The sequence below is a fragment of the Colossoma macropomum genome, unplaced genomic scaffold (assembly GCF_904425465.1).
Source record: "Colossoma macropomum unplaced genomic scaffold, Colossoma_macropomum, whole genome shotgun sequence".
Taxonomy (NCBI): domain Eukaryota; kingdom Metazoa; phylum Chordata; class Actinopteri; order Characiformes; family Serrasalmidae; genus Colossoma; species Colossoma macropomum.
Genome location: NW_023494801.1, coordinates 17,815,607 through 17,831,655, shown reverse-complemented (window position 1 = coordinate 17,831,655; position 16,049 = coordinate 17,815,607). Strand labels below are relative to the sequence as shown.

At 38.1% G+C, this 16,049-nt stretch overlaps 1 protein-coding gene across 2 annotated transcripts in view; it reads right to left on the bottom strand.

Moving 5' to 3' along the window:
* Positions 1–16,049, bottom strand: part of usp43b (ubiquitin specific peptidase 43b) — a 150,406-nt gene that overhangs the window by 98,257 nt on the left and 36,100 nt on the right. Inside the window, exon 1 of one of the 2 annotated variants that reach the window (XM_036589580.1) lies at positions 3,357–3,479. The exons of the other annotated variant lie outside the window; for it this stretch is intronic. Coding sequence (XP_036445473.1) covers positions 3,357–3,458 — 102 coding nt within the window. The 5' untranslated portion in view covers positions 3,459–3,479. Of the gene's footprint in view, positions 1–3,356; positions 3,480–16,049 lie in introns of those variants that run through there. 2 annotated transcript variants of the gene reach the window in all.

The following is a 16,049-nucleotide window of genomic DNA, read 5'->3' as shown; positions in this document are numbered from 1 at the left end:
GTAGCTACAGTAGAGATATGGCTAAAACTCTGTGTGAGCATGCCAAAGAAACAAACAGTCATTGTTACACTGCACTGCTTAAACAAATAGAGGCATATCTGAGAAATGTATTACATCTATTTCACTCACTACACAGAAGGAAAAAGAGAAAAAGGCACTGTTTAAAGCATTCTGCAATATTTGGCAAATTACGAAATTGGCTAAGGATGGTACATGGTACTTGAGCACCACAATGTCTTACATGCCTAGAGAGCGAGAGAGAGAGAGAGAGATTTAAAGGTCATGCCAAAGAAGATGTTTATCTTAATTACTGACCTAAACTGAAAACATGATATGGTGATATACCAAAATATATTAGCTTGATATTTGCACATATTTTCACAATGCATGTATTTTTTCAGCCATAGGTGGATCAATTTTCTGCTTGTCAAAAAAAAAAAACTTATTCACAGCCTTTCTTTCGCTATTGCTTTCTCTGACTCCAAAGGGAATGTAAGCAAATGCAAGCAGCCACTACCTCTTTTTATATTTCTTATTTTTTGTGTTTTCTGTCAGTGTCTTCTCCTTCTTATTCCCTTCTTTCATTACCTTTCCTCTCTCTCTTCATCTTCCAGTCTCTCTAATACTCTTCAGCCGGTAATTAGGGCCTTGAAGTGAATGCAAAGCAGCACTTGAACACACAATGAGAGACAAAATACTCTCTGCACTCTTTAATGGCTGCTGAGGCTGGAGGGTTCCGCAGCATCTCTGGTGGAATTAATGGACTTGTGGGTCAAGTAGTTTCATGCTGCCTGCCATAAGCAAAAGAGCTTCAATAGTGTCCTTTAATATCACTTCCTTTAGTGTTGTGGGTCATAAATAGGTGATCTCTAACGAAAGCATCTTGATGCAGCATTCCAGATAGAAATATATGGCAATGCTTTTCTTTAACCAAGCACGAATCATGCAAGCTATACTCTGAATTTCCAGAAAATACAGTATCATCACTAGAACCCAGTGATTTGGAAGGAACACTCTGTGCTGAGCGACATAGGCCATTTTCCTTAAAAAATCACAGTCACATAAAGCATCATCAAGAAGTGAAGCTTGAGGAGCCAAAGTCATCACAACCTAATACCACTTTACTTCATTCTAGCGATGAGCAAATTATTTTATAGGTGAGCACTCTAACATAAAAACAAAAAACAAAAAAATGGATTAAAAAAAATTGATCAAATTAGTAATAAACAGTCTGATGTGCACTAAATGTATACTGTCTTATTTACAGTACAGTGTTATATTGCAAATTAGTTGACCATTTGAGAAATTCGATGAACAACAGTCTACATTTATGTAAAAATCTTCACTTTTTTCCAAACTGAATGCAACTACTTCTGTTGTTCAATGGCATGCTAATTTTAAGTTACTCAAGAGTTCAGTTAGTTTAGTTAAACTGATACAGCATTTCCCGATAACCGATGAACCATACCACTCCGATTCATGCGCATCTGTTTTTGATTGTTTTGACAGTGACCTGCTCCTACACATCATGAAAAAACAACAGTCTATGGTTAGTCGTTCTACGTGTCATTCAGATTCAGGGGACATACATATTGGGATACAAAATCAATTGGCAAAATTTCTAGTAGTATTTTAGTAGTAATTAAGTGGCTATACGTTTTCACATTTGCCCATCCCCACTTCATTCCATAGTTAAACACTGCAGTGCTAAAGGTGGCTGGTATCAAGACTACAGAAACTGACTATTCCTTTGACATCTACACAGATCTCAATGGAAAATTCTGGAACCTAGTCCTATCAGCCATCCTACTGTGGAAACTGAAATGTTGCGTGAATGCATTCCATTGTTATCTTTACAGAGGGAAAATCACATTTTTTTCTAACCATTAATTTTCCAAAGAGCCTTATCACCTCCCTAAATACTCCTGACTGGCCAGTCACTGTGCTGAGCGGGAAGACTCAGAGGCTACTCATGATAACAGGTTCTACCTCCTGAAGTACAGGAGAGCAGAGGGAGTAGTGCCTTTTTAACCACACTATATTAAAAACTGAAAACAATTTTTTGGTCACTTCTGGTCAGTGACTGAGGGGGTGACCATGTTTTAGAATCTATACATACTTTTCAAGTTTTTAGGCTGCTCAAAAAACACTTTATAATAAGTTTCTTTCTGCACCGGCCAGACAGCTCACTAGCCAACACGGTGTCACTTATTCTCAGAAATAAAAACAGCCTGTTGCTTTGTGATTAGAGCATTCTAGCCACAAAGCAGTAGGAGAAGCATTGGGCTACATGGGGCGATTAAAACTAACATTATTGCCTCGAATTTGAGATCTGCTACACACAGTTAGGAACAGAGTCTTGACAGCCCTTCCTCTGACAGCTGCCGAGATATCATCACAGCTCTGACATGAAAAAATCATCTGACTGACAAAAAAAGACAAAACATAAAGCAGTGGCAAATTATCTTGCTCTCTTCAGATGTGCTGGTACTGCCCGTTACTGGTGACATGCTACATAGCTTCATAAACCAAACTTTGTTTTCCATCAGACTGACAAAAAAAAAAATCATAAAAATGGGTAAAAGTGTCAGTTATTTGAATGGCTTTATTAGTTTTTGATTATTTTAATTATATAACTAACAGAATCAAACATTTGGTGCAGCTCTACATTACATTAAGTTAAACGCACCATCCATTTCCACCCATACACCCAAACCCAAAAATCAATAAAAATTACCTGAGAATCACTGTTAAGCCAGAATCTTGTTGCTTCTACAGGCCAAAATAAAAAAAAAACACCCGTATATATGTAAAACCCTGTGTGGCCAATAAAAGTGCAGAAATCGAGACAGAAACTGCATTATAATTTGAAATATACTGTAATATCATGCAATTCCCAACTAAATCTTACTAATTTATCAAGAATTGGTTAATTAATTAGTGAATTAAAGATGAATTAACTAGTGAATTTTCCAATGTAAGTAATCAGATTTAATTGATTAATTACAACTGTCCTATATAAGCTAGAAAAGTACACAAAAGCTGTAGTTCTTTCTTTATAGATTTCTCATGATCATTTTTCTAATGCTTTACTGTTTGACAGAGATTCTTGGCTGGGCTTGCAGTCTCCCAATTCTCCTGCCTATAATGGCTTAAGCATTGGACTTTGTATCAAGTTATCTATAAGCAAACATAAAATATGGTCATTGGGCAGCAGCAGGTTTTAGATGTAAGGACATATAATCTTTATCTATCTGGGTTAAATCGTTAAGACAGATGTTTCTTTTTCAAGGCTAATGAACTACAGGATTCACACACAACACACAGCGGGAGCTCAAGAAACAACATGTACTCACAAGAGTCCATTTCATGAATAAGCAATGTACAGCATAGTATATGTGGGCTGAATAAAATAAACCCATCCTCTTCAACACTGCCATAGTTTGGTCCAGTGCCATAGTTCCTCAGCTAATCTATGGTGATTTCCTCAGCCTGGTACTCCTGTGCGCTATCTCTCCTTGACGGAGAACAGGAGGGTGAACATCAAAGGGCCCGAGAAAAACAATCCGGTGGTGGGTGAGTGAGCTGGTCCACTTGTGAACGGAGAGCACAATCATCTGATACTCTGCCAAATGTGGAGGCTGCCAAAGGTGTCACTTCACAAAGGAAGACTTGGCCAGTGCTTTGATTTCATTCATCTAAAGCCTTCAGACATATACGCAATGGCTTCTATTTCAGGTATGAAGGAACGGGGTAATGTTTGCTTTGTAGTATGATGAGAATACAGGCAGTATATTTATAAGCAAACTTTACACTATAAAAAGTAAAGGTCTTGGTCAACTTAATCTGGGGTTACAGTACACGACTTTTACCCCGATAGCCCAGATTCTCAGTGTGGCTGAGTCTGGGCTGGTTGGTGCTAGTCTGCAGATTTTGGATCAGTTGGAGTCGACAGTTGGGAGAGATAATCAGGTAGTGTGTGAGGGGCGCAGACTCAGATTTTCTTCCTCCTGATCGCATTTCAGACCAGTCAGAAAATATCAAACGTTTGATTTTTTTGACCTGACTGTAAGCATAATCTGGTAGTGCATAATTTTCAGCAATCTGAATGGATTCCTCCAACAACTAATGAAAACTGAGAGCACAAAAGAAGAAAGCATAACAAGTAAAAAAGAAAAAAGGGCAAAAAGTCACGTGTAGCGAAGCTTTTTCATAAACTGAATTAAGGCACAAGCACAATCGAGTTTATGTACATCTAAAACTCTAAAAGCTACCAGACTAATCACATATTTACATCCATTACCCTCACTTAAATATGTTTACCTACTGCTTTTCCTGAGCATTTGTCAAGGGTCAAAAGTTAAAACAGGCAGATTATGTGCACTTGAGTATGGATGAAGTGTTTCCCACCTGTCAAAATGGACCAAACAAAAGAAAGTTTGATCTGCTCCTAAAAAGGTTGGTGAGAAAGTGTTCTTGACTCATAGTAGAGGTCACCTATGATCTCTTGTTCAGTTAACTAAAAAAAAAAACAGTGAAGTAAATTGCCTTTTCTTTTATATTTTTGCCATTTTTTATATAATCCTGAGCACACGACTTTGATGTAAGGAAATTCACAAATTTCTGAGAATTACACCATCTTATTTTACCCCATGCTTTATACAGACTATGACAAAATGTCCAAATCTAGCCTTTTTCTTCAAAGTCACGATTTTAACATAAAAAACCTTAATGGGAAGAGAACCTTTATCATGAGGATAGTGGCTTATAACACAAAAAACTCTGGGTGAAGTGATATAATAAAAAATGGAAAATAGCAAATTCACAGGCACCAAACAAAACTATTCATAAAGCTGAACAGCTCCACCTTCAGTGCAAATTTTTTCCAATTATTATTGCTGTTTCTTTGAGTGAAATGTGAAGAAATGTGACAATTCAGAGCTGACAATCATATCAGTCATTAAAAGCACTGTTAAACTAAAAGGTAGTCTGTTGAGTCTGTCGGAGTCTTCATTTCTGACTATATAATTATATTAGCCGGTATTACTAGCAGAGACGCCACAATACCACTTTTTCCCTTCCAATACTGATACCTGATTCAATTGATTAAATATAGATAACGGGTACCGATACTGATACTAGCTCTATCTAATCTAAGTGACCTATAAGTCCTGATGAGTGTGAGTGGACACATAGGCCTGGCTAGCAAGCTGATATGCTAAAGGATAAATCAAGGCTAAATGATATCATTACAGTTCCTTCTGCTCCTTCAATAACAATTTGGACTAAACATTAACTCAGACTTTAAGTGACTACACAGCATCAGATGAGCGTTTACTGAAAGAAGCAGCTCAGTCATTGAAGTCAGGGACTCCCGTATTTTTCCCACAAAATTTTGCTGTTACAGATTTTGCCATGATTATTTTGATTGCTGCTCGTCATCCCACACCACTGATGTGTTGTTAAGTTCTGTCTACTAGCGTGCATGCACATGCATCAAAAATGGCTTTGTAGCATCAGTCTTAGGTATCGGCATCCCCATCGCCAATACTGATACTACTTGTCAGAAATTTTAGCTCCTTAAAATCTGTACTGGAGCCAAATTTGATTTTATATATCTACCCTGTCAACTATTGGAGGTTTACTAACTGTATCAGGACAGGCTTTAGCATTCCTGCAAATATCACCTATTTTGACAAAAGTTATTAGGTTTAAATGTTGTGTTTCTTATTATTATTATAATATTTTCAAGATGTGAATTAACATGATGCAATGTTTTTAATGCTCATCATTTAGCCGTTTGACATTTTTAATAAAATAATAATTAATACAACCTCATTTCCAAAAAAGTTGGGACGCTGTGCAAAATCTAAATAAAAACAAAATGCGATTATGTGCAAATAATTTACATTGAAAATACTTCATATTTGCCCATTTTGAATTTGATGCCATCAACACGTTCCAAAAAAGTTGGTACGGGGGCAACAAAAGGCTGGTAAATGTGTGTAATGGTTAAAAAAACACCTGGTGGTTAATTGGCAACAGATCAATGACATGATTGGGTATAAAATGAGCATCTCAGAGAGGCTGAGTCTTTCAGAAGTAAAGATAAGGAGGAGTTCACCACTCTGAAAGACTGCACGATCAAAAATGTTTCCCAATGTAAAACGGCAAAGAACTTTTGCATCTACAGTACATAATAACATTAAAATACTCAGAGAATCTGGAGAAATCTTTGTATGCAACGGACAAGGCCAAAAACCAGTTTTTGCTGGCCATGGTCTTTGATCTCTCAGGTGGCACTGCATTAAGAACAGGCATGATTCTGTACAGGAAATCACTGTATGGGCTCAGGCACTTCTGAAAACTACTGTCTGTTAAAACAGTTTGTTGCTGCATCCACAAAAGCAAGTTAAAACTCTTAAACGCAAAGAAGAAACCAGATATAAACAGGATCCAGAAATGCTGCCACCTTCTCTGGGCCTGAGCTTATTTAAAATGGACTGAGGCGAAGTGGGAAAGTGTCCTGTGGTCCGACGAATCAACATCTAAAATTCTTTTTGGAAATCTTGGACACTGTGTCCTCCAGGCTAAAGATCACTCGGCTTGTTATCAGTGCACAGTTCAAAAGCCAGTATTCATGATGGTATAGGGATGCATTAGTGCACATGGCATGGGTGACGTGCACATCTGTGAAGGCACCATTAATGCTGAATGATATATACATGTTTTGGCAACATATGCTGCCATCCAGACAACGTCTTCTTCAGGGCAGGCACTGCTTATTTCAGCAAGGCAATGCCAAACCTCATTCTGCATGCATTACTCCATATGAAAAGAGTCCGAGTGCTAAACTGACCTGCCTGCAATTCAGACCTGTCACTACTGATAACATTTGGCACATAATGAAATGAAAAATACAACAAAGGAACTGTTGAGCTGCTGAAAACAGGGGAAAATATTTCATGTTCAAAACTACAGCAATCGGTCTCCTCAGTTCCCAAACGCTTACAGAGTGTTGTTAAAAGAAGACGTGATGAAACACAGTAGTAAACATGCCCCGTCCCAACTTTTTTGGAACCTGTTGTTGGCATCAAATTCAAAATGGGCATATATTTTTCAAAAAACAACATTTGACATTGGATATGTTGCCTTCGTACTATTTTCATACTAGTTCGTACTAGTTTAAATGATTTGCACATTGCATTTTGTTTTTATTTGCATTTTGCACAGCATTGCAACTTTTTTGGAAATGGGGATGTAAAACAGTGCTGCAAAGAATGAGGTGTCCAGGTGATTTTGCATGTTTTTGAAACAAGATGACTAATTTGATGAAGTGGACAGTTGAAGAGAAAGTTGAATAGTGGAAAGAATAGTAGAAAATTGCTCTGCTGTTTCATTTGCCTCACACATCATGTGTCATGAGAAAGATGACAATACACAGCAGGTGGCATTAGGAGCATTGCGAAACTGCATCAAATCAGACAGACCAACGAGAAAGGAATTACTCCGCATAATTCACCAGATAGAGTTCAGGTTGAAGGCATCATGTTAATTATCACCAACTACAACACCTTCACTGTAAAACCATTAGCAGTATAACCATGTTTTTTTTCACAGTAATCAGATCATGTATTAAATTTACTACATTATTGCAAGTTTATATTGGTAGTATCTACCCTATCTCTCTAGCAGAGGTGTAAAATTCAGGTCCAGAAAGTAAAAATCCTTCCCAGGATTTTGTTCCAACGCCCTGGCTTCTCTAGTTAAATCAAACCACCAGCAGAGCTGCCCAGGCAGCTGGAACAAAATCCTGGGAAGGATTTTTACTTTCTGGACCTGAATTTTACACCTCTGCTATCTAGCTCACATTTTTAGATGGCAACAGTCCATTATAGTCCTACACCTTTTTGTGATGATTATCCACAGGTCTTCCTCAACAAAAGAAAAAAGATAAGAGTGCTAACGTCACGAAGAAGACAGTTATTTCTCTCTTTCCCCAAAATAGAACTCATCAGGGACGGTACTGTGTGAAGTCTAATGCCAAGATATGTTAAGCTGGTGAACTGTCAACTGGGAGTAATCAGACAGTCTAAATGCCAGCAGGATCGCTACCCAGAGAGGCTAGAAGAAAATTAAAACCTCCAATCCACTGTGTTGGCACCGACAGTGGTGTAATTGATTTCGAGGATTTAGATAAATGACTCAACTTCTGTTGTGTAAAGACTGCGTAAGTGGAATATAGTCATACACACTTAAATGGCTCAGGGTTCACAGCAGGACATGCAGAATATCTCGCAGCAATAGCTGTGCCACACAAGTGTAATCAAAGAACCTACTAAAGACTAAATAGAGGTCAAAGCTGAAGTTATCAAACTAGTGGGAATTATTTGATGCATTTAAAGTACATTTTGTCATAGGAGCAAACAAAACCCCTTGATGAAAGTACTGATATAACAGGGGTTACATCATTAAAAGGCTCAAAGAATACTGTCATGTTTCTAAATCATATTAACTAACTTTCAAGGCTTTAAGTGCATTTGTACTAAATCAACTTCCACTGTAGCTTGTGAGCAGACAGAATGTTGTGCTTACTTATTAATTTCAGCCACAGCCGCAGAAATGACAGTGTTATGAAAGAATAGCAGCACATCACTGACATGAAAGGTATTGACTTTGTCTGTTTAAGAGCTATCATATATTTAAGGTTGTTTGGGTTCCCATAATCATTTAGAATTTCTCTCCATGGATGCACAGACAAGCTAAGGTCAGCTGGACTGAAGTGACCAAATCTTACTATTCATGTTAGCTTACAAGTTATCCTGCTAATGTTTATCCCCAAACAAGCTACCTAGCTAACTCAGAATTCACACCAGGCACAACAAGCAAAAGTCAGGCGCAAGTGATCATCTGTCCAATCCAATCACATAACCACTTCATGCTGAAATAGTAGCTCTTCTTTTCTTCACTTCTTTTCTAATTATACTTTTTAACAGCAGGTTTAAAACAAAATGGCAAAACTACAATATTTCTCATTGTGCCAGTACAAGCATCATCAATACAGTGCAGTTGCTTTGCAATAGGTTCACAAAATCATAATGATACAGAAGATTATGGTTTTAAAAAACATTCACAACAGTGTAGAAAGTGGGACTGTGTCATTTAAGCAGATCTTTATTAGGAGTTTCATGATACGCATGCTACTTTTTTCATATGAGGATGCTGCAAAATGCTTCATGCTTCAGAAATAAATTTTTAAACAGTGTATGTGGAGAATCGAATAAAGTTAGGTTTCATGCTATAAAATGTGCACCAGCATGTAAGCATGTAGTACCTGATTTACTAGAGTACTAGTAGCTCCCCCTTGTGAATGATCTGGTTAAACATTGAGTGAGTGAGTGAGTGAGTGAACAAGCGAGTGAGTGAGTGAGTGAGTGAGTTACAAGACGGGTCCATGATGCACTTCTCCCCACAGGATTCAAACAGCCGCTAAGTGTTGATTCTGAATGGGTCAAACTAATAACTCGCTCCACAAGAATGTTTCTAGTTCCCAAGTTGTACCACAACTCAGTTGTAGACAGTCCAGGGGAATTACAAAAACGTTTTTGGGAATTACCAAATAAATGAATAAATACATAAATAAATAAAAGTTATGTTAGCATGTCTACTTCAGTTCTGCATCAAAAGTGTCTTCTGTTCTGATCACATCACATCATGTATCATATAAAATTTGTGTATCATTACATCTTAAAATGCAGCAGGAAGGAAGATGAAAATCTGTTCCATCACACAGATGGCTAAACAATGCTTCAGAAGTACCTTCAGTGTGAAATAGGCTTAACATTAGGGACATTCTTGGATCTTGTGATCCATCTGTATAACTAATTATCTATGATTAAGTGATTAGGGAGAGAACAGTGGTCCCACTTCATAGTAGCAAGTCCTTTATTGCTGCATTTTGTGTTGAAATATTAGCCCTTGTTCTCCTTTGCGACTGTTGCAGCCACAGCAAACAAGCGCTGATTGTTGATATCGCTGCAGGACCAAAACGTCACTTGAAATTCTTGTGCATGAGTGTCAACATAGGTTAGTAAGTCAATCAGTTCATCAGTTAGGGACATAGGCTATTCTTGGCCGGCCTTCTGAGCAGTCTGATAAACATGTGGCAGAACTTTATCAAAAAGAATTTAGAAGTGCCAGGAGTTCAATCTCCATTTTTTTTCACTGAAATCCTACATAACTGACACACTAAAAAAATGAAGTTCCTAAATGGTTCTTGGTTTGGACACATGCTTCTAAAACCCCTATAATTGCTACAGAACCTTCAGATTACACTTTTAAACCTTTTACAGAACCTCCACATAATGTAAAGGCTCTAGGAAGAACCCTTACATTTGCACAGGACCTTTACATTATCTCAAGGTTCTTTAAACCTTTAAAAAGTTCTTCATACACAGAAGCCATTTACAAAAATGGGTCTTTAAGGAACCATCCACTGAAAGGTTTTTAAAGATTCTTTAAACCTTTTGTTACTTCTACGACATAAAGGAACCTTTTGCGGCACCTTTGCTGTTAAGAGTGCTAAGTAGAGGTTATATAGCAATTAAAGTGTTTTTCGTAGAACCTACATGTACACACAAGATGTGTGTCTAGCCAAGTTGATGTGAATTGAAACACTGATGAAAACAACATATCTGCTAAACAATGATTCAGAAATACTTATCAGTGTGATTTTTTTAACAGTGTATGTGGAGGTTCTTCAAACACTAAAAATGTTCTTCAGACGCTCATTTGAAACGGTTCTTTAAGAACCAATCCATGAAAGATTATTTAGGGAACCAAAAGTGGTTATTCCATGGCAAAGCTCCAAAGAACCACTCCAGTCCCTTTATTTTTAAAGGGACAGAAAGGAACATGTACACCAGGATTAGGTCTAAAACCTCTGACATGAGCTTTAAACCCCAAGCTACTGTATGGGCTAGAAAAGCCAGTGTTGTCATGAACTAATTTGCGTCAGCGTGTCAAACGAACCAGAGCAGTGAACGAGCAGGCCGCTGCAGACAGTGCTAACACTGATTTGAGGCCCTGTCCACACACAGGCTGGAGTGAGTAGATGGAATTGAAGTAATGGGCCGGCAGAACTCTGATCGCTGTGCTTTGGGAACAGGACATTCACTATATGAGCATTCATAAATAAAAAGTGTGGACTCAACTGAAGGTACTTTCTATTCAGAAGCAGACAACATTAAAAATGTATGCGATGGGTTTTGGGATATACGAGGGATGGAAGAAGTGAACTCAATCAGCCATCACAATCATCTATCATCATCATGATCATCACAGCAGCAGCACTGATTTCCAACTACAATGAAAGCGACATCTTTTAGGTTCCGATTAGTGAGGATCATGAATTCCAAACCACAGCTCAGCTCTTAGCCTAGTGCCTACAAGATTGCTGGATGATTGCAGTCCTCCACTTACGCTCTTCACTAATTAACCCTTGTGCCTTTATGTCACCTAACGTGCAAAAGAAGGACAGTACATACCAGTCATGAACAGAAGGCTGATGGCCAATGGTTTGGTCATCATGCTGATGGATTTTGAAAAGATTTTATAGCACCACAGTACCAAATGATGAATAATTTACGTTCATGAAAACAGAGCAATGGGCACATGCCCCTGGAAAGTGCAGCCCCGATAAGGAAAGAGACACTGACGTAGAAACACACACACATAGCAATGAATAATGGACCCCTTACTCTACTGATAACAAGACTACCTCTCTAAAAATATCCCCTTTCAGAGGAGAGAGTGATAGAGAGAGGAAAAGAGGAGCACCTCTATCTGAGCTCTATTACAACAGCTGTTCCCAGGACAACTACTCTATTAAACTAACAATACAAGGATGGACACTTAAACAAGGCCATGAGTGTATTTACAATGCCAAGCTTGTAACAATTGAAGAACCATAAGGGTGTATTTGCAGGTAAGACTAGAGTTGAGAACCCTGCCACAGAGCACTGAGACCTCTACCAAAGGCTGTACTGTACCAACATAAAAACCTTTACTTTATTAGTAGCCTCTGTTTATCAAAAACACCTGCGATAATAATGTTAATTTCTACTAGTAGGAATATGAGATCAATTATATGTTAGTGTCAAACTAACAGCTGTGCAGTTTTTTCCCATACTGTGTTCAGTGTTTCACAGCTCAAGTCAGTTCTGGACAAACGTTCGTAACAGACATTCAGGTACCTTTTTAACTCTGAATATTGCTGGAGACTGAACTGATTTCTTAAGTATGGTTCGATACGCGAGTCTCTGCTAAGACTGAAACTTATAAAGATAATGCTACCGTGTGTGTTTAACATCGTGGTACTATATTTTTGTCATCCCAATAACTTAATCTAAAGGGAATTGTGCTTACAGAGCATCCATGTATTCACCATGCTGTGTTTTGCATTGGTCACTCATCAGACCTTGACTATAGACTATGAGCATCAGTGCATACCTGAACAAAAAATTACCAAATTATGACACCAATTTATCAATTGCAACTATTGACTGTAATTCTACTATCAGACAGATAATAATAAACAAATTACTCCATCATTTGCTAATATAGCTTGTAGCTTTGCACTCTTAACTCAATATTGTACCATATACAACTACTTAACCATTTAATTTTGTAAACAGTGATTTAACAATTGAAACTGTTTTTTGAGTTGTCAATAGAGATGTATCAACATAGGAATTGTGGGACATATTAGACATATTAGAGATGTACCCCAGCTTTGCATAAACATTCTGCTCTTCCAAGGTATGACTTCAAATACTGATACTGAAATATTAGTCAAATCTGTCCAATAATCTTTTAAAGCATCTATCAGTTGATACCGATATGATTCAGATATCACCATGTATCCCTATGAGTCCGGGCTCCATATATAACCATTGTCTTTACTTACCCCTTGCAAAACCCCCTGTTGAAGGCTGTAGATAAATGTAGGCTACTTCTAAGGTCTACTGATGCACATATACACATTAAACTCACACATTTGCTTTGTAAAAAAAGAGACAAACCTCTGCCTTTCCTGTCAGATCTGAAACCTTCCACCACACTATCACCCCTGCTTATGCAGTATGCTCATCTAAAACCCTTTTATGAGTAATGACAGTCTGCCAAGTAAACCTGCTTTTCCATGTTCCCTTACCCACTGATCTGTCAAAACAGAAAAAAAACAGACAATGGCAGAAGCAGAGTAAGCCATTGATCACACTGACAGATATGTACTACCCGGCCCCATTCGTTCCTTGTTTACTAATAGCACATCCAAACTATGTCCTCTATATCTTGGAGCAAATTATGTTCCTTAGCTGTAACAGGCAGCCTGTAGAAAAGAATGCTTTCTATAGTGTTTAATTAGGTAGTTACAGTGGGTGATTCAGTTACATCCCACAGGCTTCCCCTCAAAGCTTTTAATTAAATTTAAGAGTCTGGGAGGTCAGGGAACTTTGGGAGCGCTGATCCAGAGCATGGCAACTGAACTCTTAAAAGAACAAAAACTGCAGAACGGATTTCTTTTCCACTGATTGTTCACTGGGCATGAAACGAATCAACAAATTAAATCCACTTCGAATTCACATACTTGCAGCTTATCAGGCTTTTGATTGTATCAATTTAATTCTATTTAATTAACAAATTAGATTCAAACATGGTTCTTTAGGAAGCAAGTCAATGCATCATGAATTCTTACACTTCACCACAATTTGATTTGATTTTATTCAATTTGATTTAGCTTTAAGATGATGACTGATTATCGGATGTCGCAATAGTTTAAATGTGTGCCAATATTATGCAAATTATCACAGTGCCTTTCAAGGTTTGGGCTTGGCTTCTTAGTTCAAGTAAAGGGTAATGTTACTGCTACAGCATACAAAGACATTTTAGACAATTAAATGCTTCCAACTTTGCGGCAACAGTTTGGAAATGACCCTTGCCTGTTCCAGCATGACAAAATGCAGAAAGTGAGGTCCACAAAGACATGATTTGACAAGTTTGTTGTGGAAGAACTCCAGTGGACTACACAGAGCCCTGACCTCAACACCACTGAACACCTTTGAGATGATTTGGAACGTTGATGTTGAGCCAGGCTTTCTCGTCCAACATCAGTGCCTGACCTCACCAATGCTCTTTTGACTGAATGGGCACAAATACCAGACACACTCCAAAATCCTGTCGAAAGCCTTTTTAGAAGAGTGGAGTCTGTTATAGCCACAAAGTGGGGGGGACTAACTCTGTGTTAATCCTCATGGTTTTGCAATGGGAAATACCACAATCTAAAAAAAAAACAAAAACAAAAACAAAACAAATAATCACCTTATTTTATGCTCACAGCATATTTATTTTCAAGAAGTAGCAGATTTCAATAAAACTTTGCAAATGAATGTTTTAGTGCATTTTTTGTGGGAAAAAATGAGCACATACTTAACTGCATATTATTATATCAGTTCTAACATTTCAAAATTGATTAAGCTGAATTACCACCTTTAGACTATTACACTGATGCATTTTTACACCCCTATCACATAAGCTACTTCTGAAACATTTTAAGCTTGAAAACAAAAAGTTGGCAGAAAGATGGTATTGGGTCTTCAAGAAGAATCTTGCAGTAACAGCATGAACAGTAATTGCTGATGTTCTCCAGCAGCTCTTCTTAGCAGAACCTTCAAGCTCTTGGCTACCCTACAATGACTGTGCTTGATACAGTGAAGTGCCTCCAAGGCTCAACTCACTGAGTGGATGGACTGATATGATTCACTAGTTTAGAAACAAACTGGTACTGAAGCTATGCTTAATGAGTGGAGCCTCGTGGCCAGTAAAGCTCTGACCAGTGCTGATGTGGTAACTCGAGCATAACCAAAGTATCTTGCAGACACTGGTATTGTTTTCAGTTGTGTCTTCTTTATCTTACTCAGTGGAGGGTCTCCTTCACAGACTTTACTTCTTCATAACCCTCATGGGCCTCATTCACCAATATCTTCCTAAGATCTTTCTTAAATTTGTTCTTGAGAAAGGTCCTAAGAAAAGTCTGTGTCAGATTCATGATGTGTTCTTAAACCACAGAATTGTTGGCACCTTTGTGCTCTTGAGGGTGTAGATTCTGTTCTTACCTAAGAACAAATCCCAAATAAGAAAACATTGGTTAATGTCAGAATCTTCGTAAAAACTGCATAAGTGGATTTTGAGAAATTTCTTCTTAAGAACGGAAGGTGAATGAGGCCCAATGTCTTCTTAACTGTAGTTGTACACAACTGAGTTACCAAAGCTATAAACAATATAAACTGACACCGTTCCAGAACTCAGAACTAATATTAGACTCTGAAATGGTGATATGGATGGACTGTTTTTTGCTGAGGTACTCGGGGGTTAGATGAGCTGATCAACTTCCCGACAAGAACTGTTTTTATTTTGTTGTATATGCAGACAAAATGATGTATCATTCAGCACCCTTATTCGGAGGTGTCTTTCGGCGGGGTGCCTTTCACTGTCTTTCTGTCTGTAACTGGGTCTTTCCTGTCAGTTAGCTGTATTCACCATTTACTGGCCATTCCAGGGAGTAGCTGGCAAGAGCAAGTAGATGCTCCAAACAAATGCTCTTCTGTCTCTTTTCTAGTCTGCTCCGTGGCAGCACTGGTATTTGAAACGGTAGAGCACTTTACGAGTCTTTCACCACCTCCCAGGCCCGAACACACAGCGAGTGTTGGCACAGGCTGCACTCAGCGGCTCAGCAGCTGACTCACACAGAACTGACTCACCTTCCCATCTGTATCAAAACATAGGGTTAAAATTATCCCATTAACGGCACATTCTATTTGATTCATAAACCCATGCTGGATGACTGTTAGTATGTCAGAGTATCATTATTATTATTCATTATTATCACAAATGTAAACTTGCAGATTTGGATTATGTGAAAACAGTTCCGGATCAGCTGCTCCCTTGCAAGTCCAATTTGCGTGAAATAGATGACGATTTAAAATTTACCT